The sequence below is a fragment of the Pterocles gutturalis genome, unplaced genomic scaffold (genome assembly GCF_000699245.1).
Source record: "Pterocles gutturalis isolate BGI_N339 unplaced genomic scaffold, ASM69924v1 scaffold38568, whole genome shotgun sequence".
Classification (NCBI taxonomy): Eukaryota; Metazoa; Chordata; class Aves; order Pterocliformes; family Pteroclidae; genus Pterocles; species Pterocles gutturalis.
This window is the reverse complement of record NW_010127023.1, coordinates 1,858-12,438: the sequence shown is the minus strand read 5'-3', so window position 1 is coordinate 12,438 and position 10,581 is coordinate 1,858. Positions and strand designations below refer to the sequence as shown.

At 47.0% G+C, this 10,581-nt stretch overlaps 1 protein-coding gene across 1 annotated transcript in view; it reads right to left on the bottom strand.

The window, feature by feature from the left end:
• ACOX2 (acyl-CoA oxidase 2, branched chain) overlaps nucleotides 1–10,581 on the bottom strand; it is a 16,466-nt gene that overhangs the window by 4,515 nt on the left and 1,370 nt on the right. Inside the window, exons 2-11 of the mRNA XM_010079160.1 lie at nucleotides 10,387–10,549; nucleotides 7,725–7,876; nucleotides 7,125–7,232; nucleotides 6,634–6,753; nucleotides 6,056–6,171; nucleotides 5,492–5,664; nucleotides 4,218–4,380; nucleotides 3,349–3,539; nucleotides 2,058–2,219; nucleotides 972–1,077 (exon numbers count right to left, since the gene is read on the bottom strand). Coding sequence (XP_010077462.1) covers nucleotides 972–1,077; nucleotides 2,058–2,219; nucleotides 3,349–3,539; nucleotides 4,218–4,380; nucleotides 5,492–5,664; nucleotides 6,056–6,171; nucleotides 6,634–6,753; nucleotides 7,125–7,232; nucleotides 7,725–7,876; nucleotides 10,387–10,549 — 1,454 coding nt within the window. The remainder of the gene's footprint in view (nucleotides 1–971; nucleotides 1,078–2,057; nucleotides 2,220–3,348; nucleotides 3,540–4,217; nucleotides 4,381–5,491; nucleotides 5,665–6,055; nucleotides 6,172–6,633; nucleotides 6,754–7,124; nucleotides 7,233–7,724; nucleotides 7,877–10,386; nucleotides 10,550–10,581) is intronic.

Below are 10,581 nucleotides of genomic sequence, written 5' to 3'. Positions count from 1 at the left end.
TTCCCTGTCACCGGCTTCCTGCTAAGTCCCTGTCAGTCTGGGTTGGCTCTGGCTGAGCTGTAGTTTACAGCAAGATGTTTTCCATTAAAAAATTGAATGAAGTTAAAATAAGTCACGGATCTGTTTCAAAATCTTCCTTTCCTCAGTTTAGGAAGGAAGGAAGGCCTTCACCATAATTGCACTTAATTGCACATTAAAAAAAATAATTTTTTTTTTTTAGATACTGACGTATCAGTGGGTTTTGTTTTCATTTAGATTTAGGGCTTTTCTCCCCTCTTGCCTTCTTTCCTGCTTGGTTCTGTACTAACCCCTGTTGTGGGGAACAAATGCTGCTGTCCCGATCCTGCTGCAGCGGGAGGCTGCTGCTTCCCTGTCTAATCCACGGGAGCTGGTTTTGAATCTTGTATTCACTTCGATTTGATTTTTCTTTCAGTAGTAATTAACGTTGCACTTATCACTGCTTTTCTTTGTTTTCCCTGCAGTTATCTTTCCTTGTGAGAGCAGCAGATGTAAGAAATACCAGGCGTGCTTCACCCTTGCTGTGACTCCTGCAGCCTTCCCTGGGGTGGCTTTGGGGAGACTTTCCCCTGGGATCCAGAAACGCTGGATTCTTACAAAGAGATGAGCATTAGCTGGAGGTGCTGGGTTCTTGTTGCAGGATATGGGAGGTCTGATTCTGATAGTAGTGGCAGCATAACCATGTTGTTTGGGTTTTATTCTTCTTTTCATTTCTACTCCCTGCAGTCTTTCTCTACCTGGCCTGTTCAGATGGGAAATTCTTCAGATGAGGAATTGCTTCTTGCTGTGATTTTTTCCACCATGCGGACCACAGCGGTGCCCTGGTCTTTGTGGTGTCCCTTAGATGCTAACAGAAAACAATAAAAAGCGCTGAGACCTTCAGCTAATTGTGCCGTTTGTGTTGCATAGTGTATCGTAAAGACAAATGTCAAATAAGCAGATGTTTTGCTAACCTTCGCAGCCTGCGCCAGCTGCACCGTGCACTGGTTCCACGCGTTGTGCTTTTGGACTCCAGACTGAATCAAGTCCTGTAGTTTAGCTGCTGTGCTGCTTATGAGTCTGGAAAAACGGAAAAGCATATTGTATATGACTATAGCATCCCATGTGCACCCATTTCATACACAGACTCGTGTGTGATCATACGGCAAAATGGCATTTCTGACATCTACGCTCAGTATGAGCGAACTTAGATCATGCAAAATCAAAGTACAAATTGGGAGAAGCACCCAGACCACCCCGGTCCTGAAGGATTTCTGCCTTCTCAGCTTCCAGGGTGGTTTAGCAGGGGGTCTGCTGAGTTCTTCTTGGGTTGCGTGTGTGTAAGGAGAGTTTGCAAAACAAAATGAAGTGGTGATAATACTGGACTGCTGTTGCATTATGTTTCTACTTTCCTACAGAAGGATCCAAATCCTGCTCCCATTGACATGGAAGCTTTCAGAAGCATGTCTCTATTTTCACACTGATTTGAATGACAGCAGGGTTGTCTGTCTGTTTCCCTGGTTTTCAGAGATGACACCTATAAGACCCATAAACATGCACATAATACTAATGAGACCACCCATGATAGTGTTTTTATTTGTGTTGAGTAGTTGAATGTGTGGTTGAAAGGCTACAGACAGAAGGAGAGGCTCTGTGTCTGCTGTGGTGTTAATTGAACACAAACACCCGTTTCTCAGGTATGTGAAATTTTAACTTTCTGTATAGAACTGCAGGAGGGACAGTGGCCTGAAGGTTCTCCTGGACGGCAGCTCAGTGATGTGGTCTGGGAGTTACTTAAACAGTGCCATCAGCTTGGTACAGAATCAGCTCTATGGGATATAGCTGTTGGGTAGCACGTGGCTTAAAACCTTCCGATAATGTGCACGGTTCACACTGAACATTTGACATGGCTGTTCATCCTCTGGGAGTCTCCCCTTGCTCTTTCAGGACCAGATGGTGTCAATGGTTGTGTAACTTTACCTCCCTTTAAAGCAAGGAAGAAGCTGAGCTCTCAACACATTTCTGATGTCAAAGAGAGAAACCCCATCCTCCGTACTGACCTGACTGCCATGTGTTGGTACGCCTCGGTGTAAACATCTGGATTGAGAAAATCCAACTTGTTCTGGGCTGGACACGTCCCAGGTTTCACTGCAGCCAGATAAGTGACAGATGGCGGAACGGGCTGGCCAGCGCGGGCTGCCGTGAAGCACTTGGTCAGGAACCTGGGAGGAGGGTAACAATCAGAGCAGGGTATGGGTGTGATCCCTACGCAGCAAATGGTCAAGCAAAAGGTAAAGTGGGCTCAGGTGAGGAGCAGCAAGGTGTGACCCACCCCATCAGTGCTCCAGAATGGACTTGAACAAGCAGTGACCTTTTGTTTTACGTGCTATTCACAATAACCTGATCCATGGCGGGTCTCAGAGGTGGCCTGCTACCGTATTTAATGCTGCAGCAATCTGTAGTGATGCATTTTTCGGGAGAAGCTTGCTGTGGCCATCAGCAGTCTCAGCAGCGTGGTGGTTAGACACTTCACAGCCTGAGTCTTCGTGGTGTTTGTTCTTACCCTCTGTGATCCCCAACACACAGTGACGTTATGTTAACAAACATGAGACCTTTTATTGGAGCTAAACACATCCAAGGAGCGTTCTCCCCTCCCTTATCTTTTTTGGCATCTCAGCTATGACCTGAACCGACCGCATCTGGAAGCAAGAGGTTACAGCATTTCTCTCTTGACCTTGCTATGGATCTTGCAGGAAGAGGCTGCGTGAGAGCAGCAGCGTGTGCGTGCAGGCACAGAGCTACATGGTAGCACCTCTGTCCCTGGGGAGCGTACTGGTTTTCTCCTTCTAGTAAAACCATGCATTATTAAAAGTTCAAGCACCGGTGGTTTCTTTCTCCTGTATTTCATCTACTCCAGATAATCACCAGTCTGCGTGTTCAGAGAAAAGTGGTTTTCTTGGAGCATGACTCATCCGCTTTCAGTACCCAGCAGCTTTTGCCTTCTCTGAATCAACCTCACTGTACGGATATCGCGTTGCTTTGGTTGTTTAAAAAATAAACCACAAAACTTGTACAGCAATGCTTTTGCTGCGCTACTAGACAAAGAGGAAAAGGAGGTTATGCAGAACAGCACCTGCATACGGCCCCAAACCAGGAATGGGAGAGAGAACCCCATTCCCACACACCTCTGTGCCTGTTAGACAAAAGGTATGAATAGTTTATGTCCTCAGCTGCATTTTTAGAAGGTGCTGGGAGAAAGGAGTAGCTGGTTTTACTGGTTTTAGAGAAGAAGTGGTAGAGGTTGAATAAATGAGGGGGCAGGCTTTTAGGTGAACAGATCTGAATTGTTACCTGGCAGTTTGCAGGAGCAAAATGGTGTTTTCCCCTTCATAAATACAAGAGGCAAGTATTTTAGTATACAAGGAAGGGAGTCCGCTCAGCAAGGAGTAACCGTGTCCCCCGCATGCCCGGAGGCAGATCTCCACTGCTGAAGTGCAGTATTGAGTAACCATGGCTTTAAAGCCTGAAGAAAATGCATGCAGCTGTTAAAAAAAAAAAAAAAAAAAAAGCAGAGTGTTAATGGTTAAAGCATTCTAAAACAATCCTTAGAATAAGTTTCCTTTTTTATTTTTGTGCAATTTCTGGGCATGAAATCCCTGCCAGATCCTCCGGTGCACACGGGCTTAGCACCCAGCTCCCGGAGCCTGGCCTTTGCTTTCTGCCTGGGATGCTGCACACCCTGGTGCTGGGCACGCTGTGGGCACTTTGTGCATTTTTGGGTTTCTCTCAACCAGGAGTGGCTTTGGCCACCCTTGCTCAGAGTGTGTTTTCATTTCAGGCTTCCAGTTGCAAAATCTCATGTTCGATCTAAAAAGTCCCATTTTTGGTTTTGGCTCAGAAGTGAATGTTTGTATGTGCGTTTGTGGGTGAAGTTGTGAAATAACGCTTGTGCCACCAGCTACTTGGAACAAGGTTTTTATCAAACAGACATGCTTTTCAAGGACTTTCCCCTCCGCACTAGTTCCCAGAATGAAAAATTTGGGGCGGTAAAGCAAATGCTGTTGCTGACTGGTTGTGGACCTAGGACATGCCACTGGATCTCCTGTGCTTCCTCTCTCTCCAGTTATCTGGCTGGAAGAAGAATGCTTGTCCAGTTTGCTAAAATACTTTGATGTTTAGAGATGAGGAGTGCTGTACGAGCTAATGCTGCTGCAGCTCACCTCCGGCAGCGTGTCAAAGTTCTTCCTCTGGATCTCTCTGTAGCCCTTGTCAAACAGCTCCTGCAGGTAGTCGCTGATGAAGTGAAAGGCGTAGGCTGCTGCCAGCTGGGGCAGCAGCTTCTCCTGCTGAGTCTGGTAGTCCAGGATTTTTGCTTCTTCTTCCCTGTTGGAAGACCGCTGGTGAAGTAGGGAAAGTGCAGACATGGGCATAGTGCTGTTTACCTACCGCATAATGAAAAATGGAATTTTTCATTCCCAAGAAGCAGCACGTGAACCACACGGAGCTGATCTTGTGGCAGCGCATCTGCCCAGCTTGCTAAGCTGTTACGAGCAACAAGCCCGACTAGGAAAAAAGTGATTTTTCTTCTGTGTTGGTGAACCAGCCTAACAGAATAGCACAGGCTCTCTGCAATCGGTCAGTACAGAGGGGGAACAGGGACGGCAGAAGAGAGGAGGAGGATGAAGCCTTCAAGGACAGCAAGTTGTTAAGATGTTGTAGGGAAGGTGGTGGCACTGCACCCTGAAAAACTTGCTTTTCAAACGGGATCTTTGTGGCTCTGGGTGTAGATAGGTTTCTCTGAAAGTATTTGAGCCTAAATTATTTTAAGCTTTCTGAGCTTTTTTGGATGTTCTTTACCACTTTTGCTGTGGTCAGTACACAAGGACTTCAAATGATGGAACTGGTTATTATGATAGTTCAGTATGCTGAACTAGTGTTTGGTTTGCATTTGAACCAAACCACGTTCTCATTAGGATCCTCCTGCTTTGGAACGGAGATTTAAGTAGAAATTTTTGAAATCCATTCAAATGAAAATATCTATTTAAAAATTACAGGGATTCTTACCACCAGACTAATAAAATTCAGTGTTGTAAAGTGTGGATATTGGAATTGTGGATGGTGGGAGCTGTGTTAATGTCACACCCACTAGTAGGATGCTAAGGGATAAGAATTCAGCAGCTTGTCTGTTTTGTCTGGATTCTGGTGAGTTACAGGATTACACGGCAAGGCTGGTTATAAGAAAAATAAGGTGCCTATGTGAACTGCTGAGCTATTCTGTGAAACCTATCTCAGATAGAACTGTAAACATTCTCTTGTACTTTGATTGAAACTCATTAATGTAAATAATGGGGAAGCATGTTTGTAATACCCTGTCTGGGCCAGGAAATAAGCCAGTGATGTGCTGAAAGATAAGAAGAAAAGTAGAAATACAGACTGGTGTGGGGAAGATGGTGTACGGTCCCCTTCCCGCCACTGCGGACTTGCGTGGCGTTACCCAGGCTTTAACTTGGACTGCCGGCGAACCACGGAGTATCGGATGGCGATGGTGCAAGCTTTCATGAGAGGTATTATCACTTCGTCTGAAATGAGGGAAATGCGCACGGCAGTCATCGTGAAATAATTGATCTGCTGTGACCCCCGTCTTACGTAGGTGCCGTCTGGTTGAACCTGGAGCAGAGAGAGGATGTTAGATGCCACCTTCTTCAGTGCTAGGATGTTGGGTAATTTCTGTGCATAGAATAAGTTGGACATCGAAATCCTTCACTGAATACAAAACTATTTTTATGTAAGGTGGATGAAGCATATCCATCTGAAGAGACAAACTCTTACTGTTTCTGGCTCAGATAGGTCATGCCTGCTCTGTGACCCCCAGCCTCTGAATGTGTTATTCCTGACACCGACTTGCATTTAGGGTTTGGGTAACTTCTGCCCTTGATAAAACCGCAGAGACTTGCTGATGCCTGAAAGGAAGATTTTTGTCCTAAATTTAGGCAGGTCCCTGTTGTCTCTCTGTGCAATGGGTCTGACAGGCCCGTCTGTGCTGCGAGTCCCTACGTACCTCGCAGAACTTGCTCAGCATGTTCTCCCTGGGGACGCGCACGTTCTGCAGCAGGAGGTAGCCGTTGTCAGCGTGCTCAAAACTCATTTTGGGACCGATGTCTCCTGCAGTTACACCTGCAGCGGGAGAAAACACGGCCTGCTTACTTCCACTTGAACTTTTTTCTCCCATTTTGCAGCAGGCTGGGGATCTCAAAGGCAGGGCGAGCTCAGCTCTGCTTCTTCCCCAGCATGGGTGATCTTGCCTGAGGGATGAAACAGGTATTTGAATGTCTCTTGGTTTTCCTGTGATCCATCTGTTTCTGGTGTTGGCTGGGGTCAGAACTGAGGTGTTAATGGGGAGGTGATCAGAGCAGCCCGGGGTTCTGGTTAAGAAGAGGGCTTAGGATGCAGTAAATCTGCCTTTAGATGAAAAGGCTGGGGTTAATGATAGCTGTGCCTTGGGTATCTGCCTTGGTTTGGTTTTGGCAATTGTAACTCTCTGTGCTCACTCTCCCTGGGCCCAATGCTTTAGAAAATGTTTAAGGGCAGAATCGGCAGAGCCCCTGCACAAGTGCTGCGATGTCTGGAGCCAATTACCTGGGCAGACTGAATGGTCCCGAAGGCTGCGTATCTGCACGATGAAGGGATGCACGCCGTAGCACTGCCCGTGGATGTACAGCTGAGCAAAGGCCACTGTGTGGGTTGCTGACCTGCCCACTGTGAAAAGAAAAACAGCCCCATTCCCTTAAAACAAACCCTTCCACAGCTACCAGCAGTCAGAGTTAATTGTGCGTTCGATATGGCTAATGTATGGCTCAGGGTGGGTGTGAGCCACGGATGCTGGAAGCTGGAGAGTGCCTAAATCTGTGTTCTCAGCCTGCTCTTGGCTCTCAGAAGTTCCATCATCCTTCTGCCTCTGTCACTGCCCGTGGGGCTTGGATGAACAGTTTCCATCAGAAATGAGGAAAAAAAAAAAGTAAAGTTTATTTAGTGCTGAGAGAGCCCTCCAACACGGAGCTTGAGCAGGGCAGAGGGAGTCGCTGAAGGAGGGAAATGAGGAAAACCGAAATGTTGTGTGTGGTACTTACTGTCTCCAGGCCACCACTTCATGGCAGAGATCTTTGGCGTGTTCAGTATGAACTCCTGTGTGGTGATATCAAACACTGCTGTTGTTTCCAAACCCTGAAGGTAAGTTCCTTTAAAAAAAAAAATAAATTCCCTGGTGTATCCCAAGGGTGGTTAGAGAGAGCAGAGGATCCCTGCAGGCTGCTGTGGGTATTACCAGGCTTTTGTGGTTTACCCTTCGGAGGAGAACTGCGGGACAATTCTCCCAGTGACCCCACACCATGCCATCTCCTGCAAAGATCGCTCAATCCACGTGGTACTTGGGCAAGCTGCCTGCTTCTTGGTGACAGCCACCAGCCTGGGCAAGCTGCCTGGCTGGTCCCCTCCGCCCATGGGGACAGCTGCTGTCTAACCATGAGCCTTCACCCTTGCTCCTTGGTTTTTCCACATGAGCAAACCCAAGGCCAGCGCATCTCCAGCTTGCCGGGGAACACTGAGGACGTCAACCTCTAGCGCTCAGGTGGCATTTCCCCCCCAGTGAAGCACGGACAGCTTCAGCTCAAATTCCCCCGAGAATCTGGGCCAGAGCTTCTTGTCCTACGGACAGGCTGTGTTTTCTTTACCGTGCCCCAGTTCAGTCTGGGCGTAGCTTCCGATGAGCTGATACTGGGTGGCGAGAGGAATCCATTTGGCGATCTGTTTGTCGGAGCCCAGCATGGAAATACTTCTCACAAAGATGTGGTGAAGGAGAAACGCGACGTCTCCTGCCAGCGCCCTGCGGAGGAGGCACAAGGGGTATTTTTACACGGATGAAGGTCCAGGGGCGTGATGAATGCAGCGGTCACCAGGCAGAGCCACCAGCTGCCTTTTGATTTCTGCATCGTCATACCCTACCCAACATCCAGCATCAACAGAATATTGCAGGAAAAGTGCTCTTCCAAGCTGCTTTTGCTCCTTCTTTCATAACACCGTTTGCTCAAGTGCTGCTAGCTCATTTCACTTGTTCTTGGAGGGATTATGTGTTCCGAGTAGCAGATGCTGAGCTCCAAAAAACAGAGCCCAGCTCCAATGCCCCTGTGGCTCTGATAGCTTGTGAGCCCTTTGTTTCTTTATTTTACTTCATAGGATTTTTCTTTTCTGATTATTTAAGTCACATTTTAAGGCTGAGCCAAAAAAAAATCCACCACCCTACCCTAACACCCCCAAACCCTGTGGGGCACCTTAGACTGAATGATGTCTGCAGGCTGCCCAGAGAAGCTGTGGATGCCCCATCCCTGGAGGGGTTCAAGGCCAGGCTGGATGAGGCTTTGGGCAACCTGGGCTAGTGGGAGGTGTCCCTGCCCATGGCAGGGGGTGGAACTGATGATCTTTAAGGTCCCTTCCAACCCAAACCATTCTGTGATTCTATGATGTGAGACCTGGATTTCCTGAACCTTCCCATTCCCATTCTGGGGAAATATCTCATTGCGTTGGGTTTGTTGCTGTACTGTTCCCTGGGTGTTTGCTGTCAGTCACTGTCAGTGAGCAGTACTGGGGTTCACGGAGATTTGGCCTGACTTGAGATGGTTTTTTCTTGTGGAAAAATTCAAATACATCCTTGTACCACCTGGTTTATTGTCTGGTCAGGTCCTTCGCCATCGCCAGCTGATAAGGCTGCATACATCCTAGAAAGCACTATTCCAGAAGCCGTGTATGGGAACTTGGGTACAGTCACTTCCATGGTGCAAATCTGAAATTAATTTGTTTTAAGCTTTTATTTGTGCGTGTGTGCAAGAAATCCTGAGAAAATATGAGGAATATAGTCCCTCTTCCTGGGATTGCTCAGAATATGGCTGGATCATCTCACAGATACAAGTACATGTGCTCTCACACCTAAAAATAAGTGGCTCTGCTGTTGTCAGTGGCTTGGCTGCTGTTAGCACGTTGCTTTACTGCAGTGCTCGAGTGAGCATCTCATTCTAGACGGATACCTTTTATTGTGAACAAATGACTGCAACCTCTCTTTTATACTGGCCCTGAGAGAGAGCCAGTCATGCTGAAAAAGTGGGGGGAAAAATATGAACAAAGTTAAAGGGAAATGGCTTTGATTAACAGCAAAAGACTTAATGAACCCTTGGCAGCCCATCCAGAAATAACGTCACTTTAACTGCGATTTTAAAAATCTGGCTTTTAAATGTGTGCAGGTGATTCACTGTGGCTGGCACCAGGACTTTGTTGGTGAGAGGTTGGTGCTCACCCGGTGTTTGATCAGACAGGAGCTGTCCTGCCAGGCGCCTGGGCTCCGAATGCAGGAACCGTGGCAGCGCAGGGCTGGCCCTGCCCGAGCCCTGGGCATCAGGGGGCCCGATAAAAGCAGACCTCGGTGGGAGAGGTGTCTGAGTTTTGTCAGGTTTTTCAAATCTGCTGGGATTTTTTTTTTCTTCTGAGGGAGGAGTGGAGAGCTGCTTTTTTTATTGGAAATATAATGATCAGGTCCAAGAGCTCTTGATGGAAGATTTCCCCCTTTAGCCGCCCCGCTCGCTGTAGGCGGCGAAGAGCTCAGCATTAAAAATTATAAACTTTCATATAATGAAATATTGGAAAGTGACTTTGAGTGTCAGCAGTGATTTGTAAGGTGCAGGCATTGCCCTTTTGAATTATGCTTTTGAACTTGCACCTTCTTACTGGGTAGGTAACCTCAGCAAACTGTGTGCACCGGGTGACAGCAAGCTGGCACTTGTATTCAGCAAAGGGGGAAAGGAGGAGCGGCAGGCAATTAAAATGAAAATGTAGAGCTCAACCCCATGCAAAGTGTTAAAAAGGTTTTTTTAAGGACAGGATTGTGAAAAATATTTTATTCATTTTTTTAAACTAAGCTTTTTATTATTATTCTTTTTAATATGGGGTTTTTTAGATAGAGAAAATGTAAGTTTTAATTTATCTGGAAGTCAGTAACAGAAACAGCACCGCTTCCAACCTCGGTTATACATTTAACAACGTCTGAGGGGGGCTGTGAGAGCACAGGTAAGGAGCTTGCTGAAGTGGCAATATCACGCTGGGGATGTGAACTGCTGTGATGTACCACGCTGTACCCGTGTGCTGCTCTTTGGGAAGTTCCCTGCTGTGTGCCATCATCTTCCCTTTTCCCCAGCGCGCTGCTGAAGTAGAAACCTGCAGCACGCTTGGATCAAAACCCTGTCAACTGCTGGTCTCTTGCAGTTGTTGCTAAAGCTGATTCTTGTTGGCATACAAGACTTCTAACAAAAAAATTAGTTGTACATTTAAAAAAAAATCAATAAAAATCACCTGTAAATATACTTATATTCAGGTCCATCCTCAGTCCATCCCATCTCGCGCATCTTTTTCTGGAGGTGAACAGCTTTTCTGACCGCTGCTTCGTACCGCTCATTCTGGCTCTGGAAATACTGATTTTCTCTGCTGAATACTGGGTCACATTCGATGGCTTCAACTGCAAAAGAGCACAGAAGGGTTGGTTCCCCT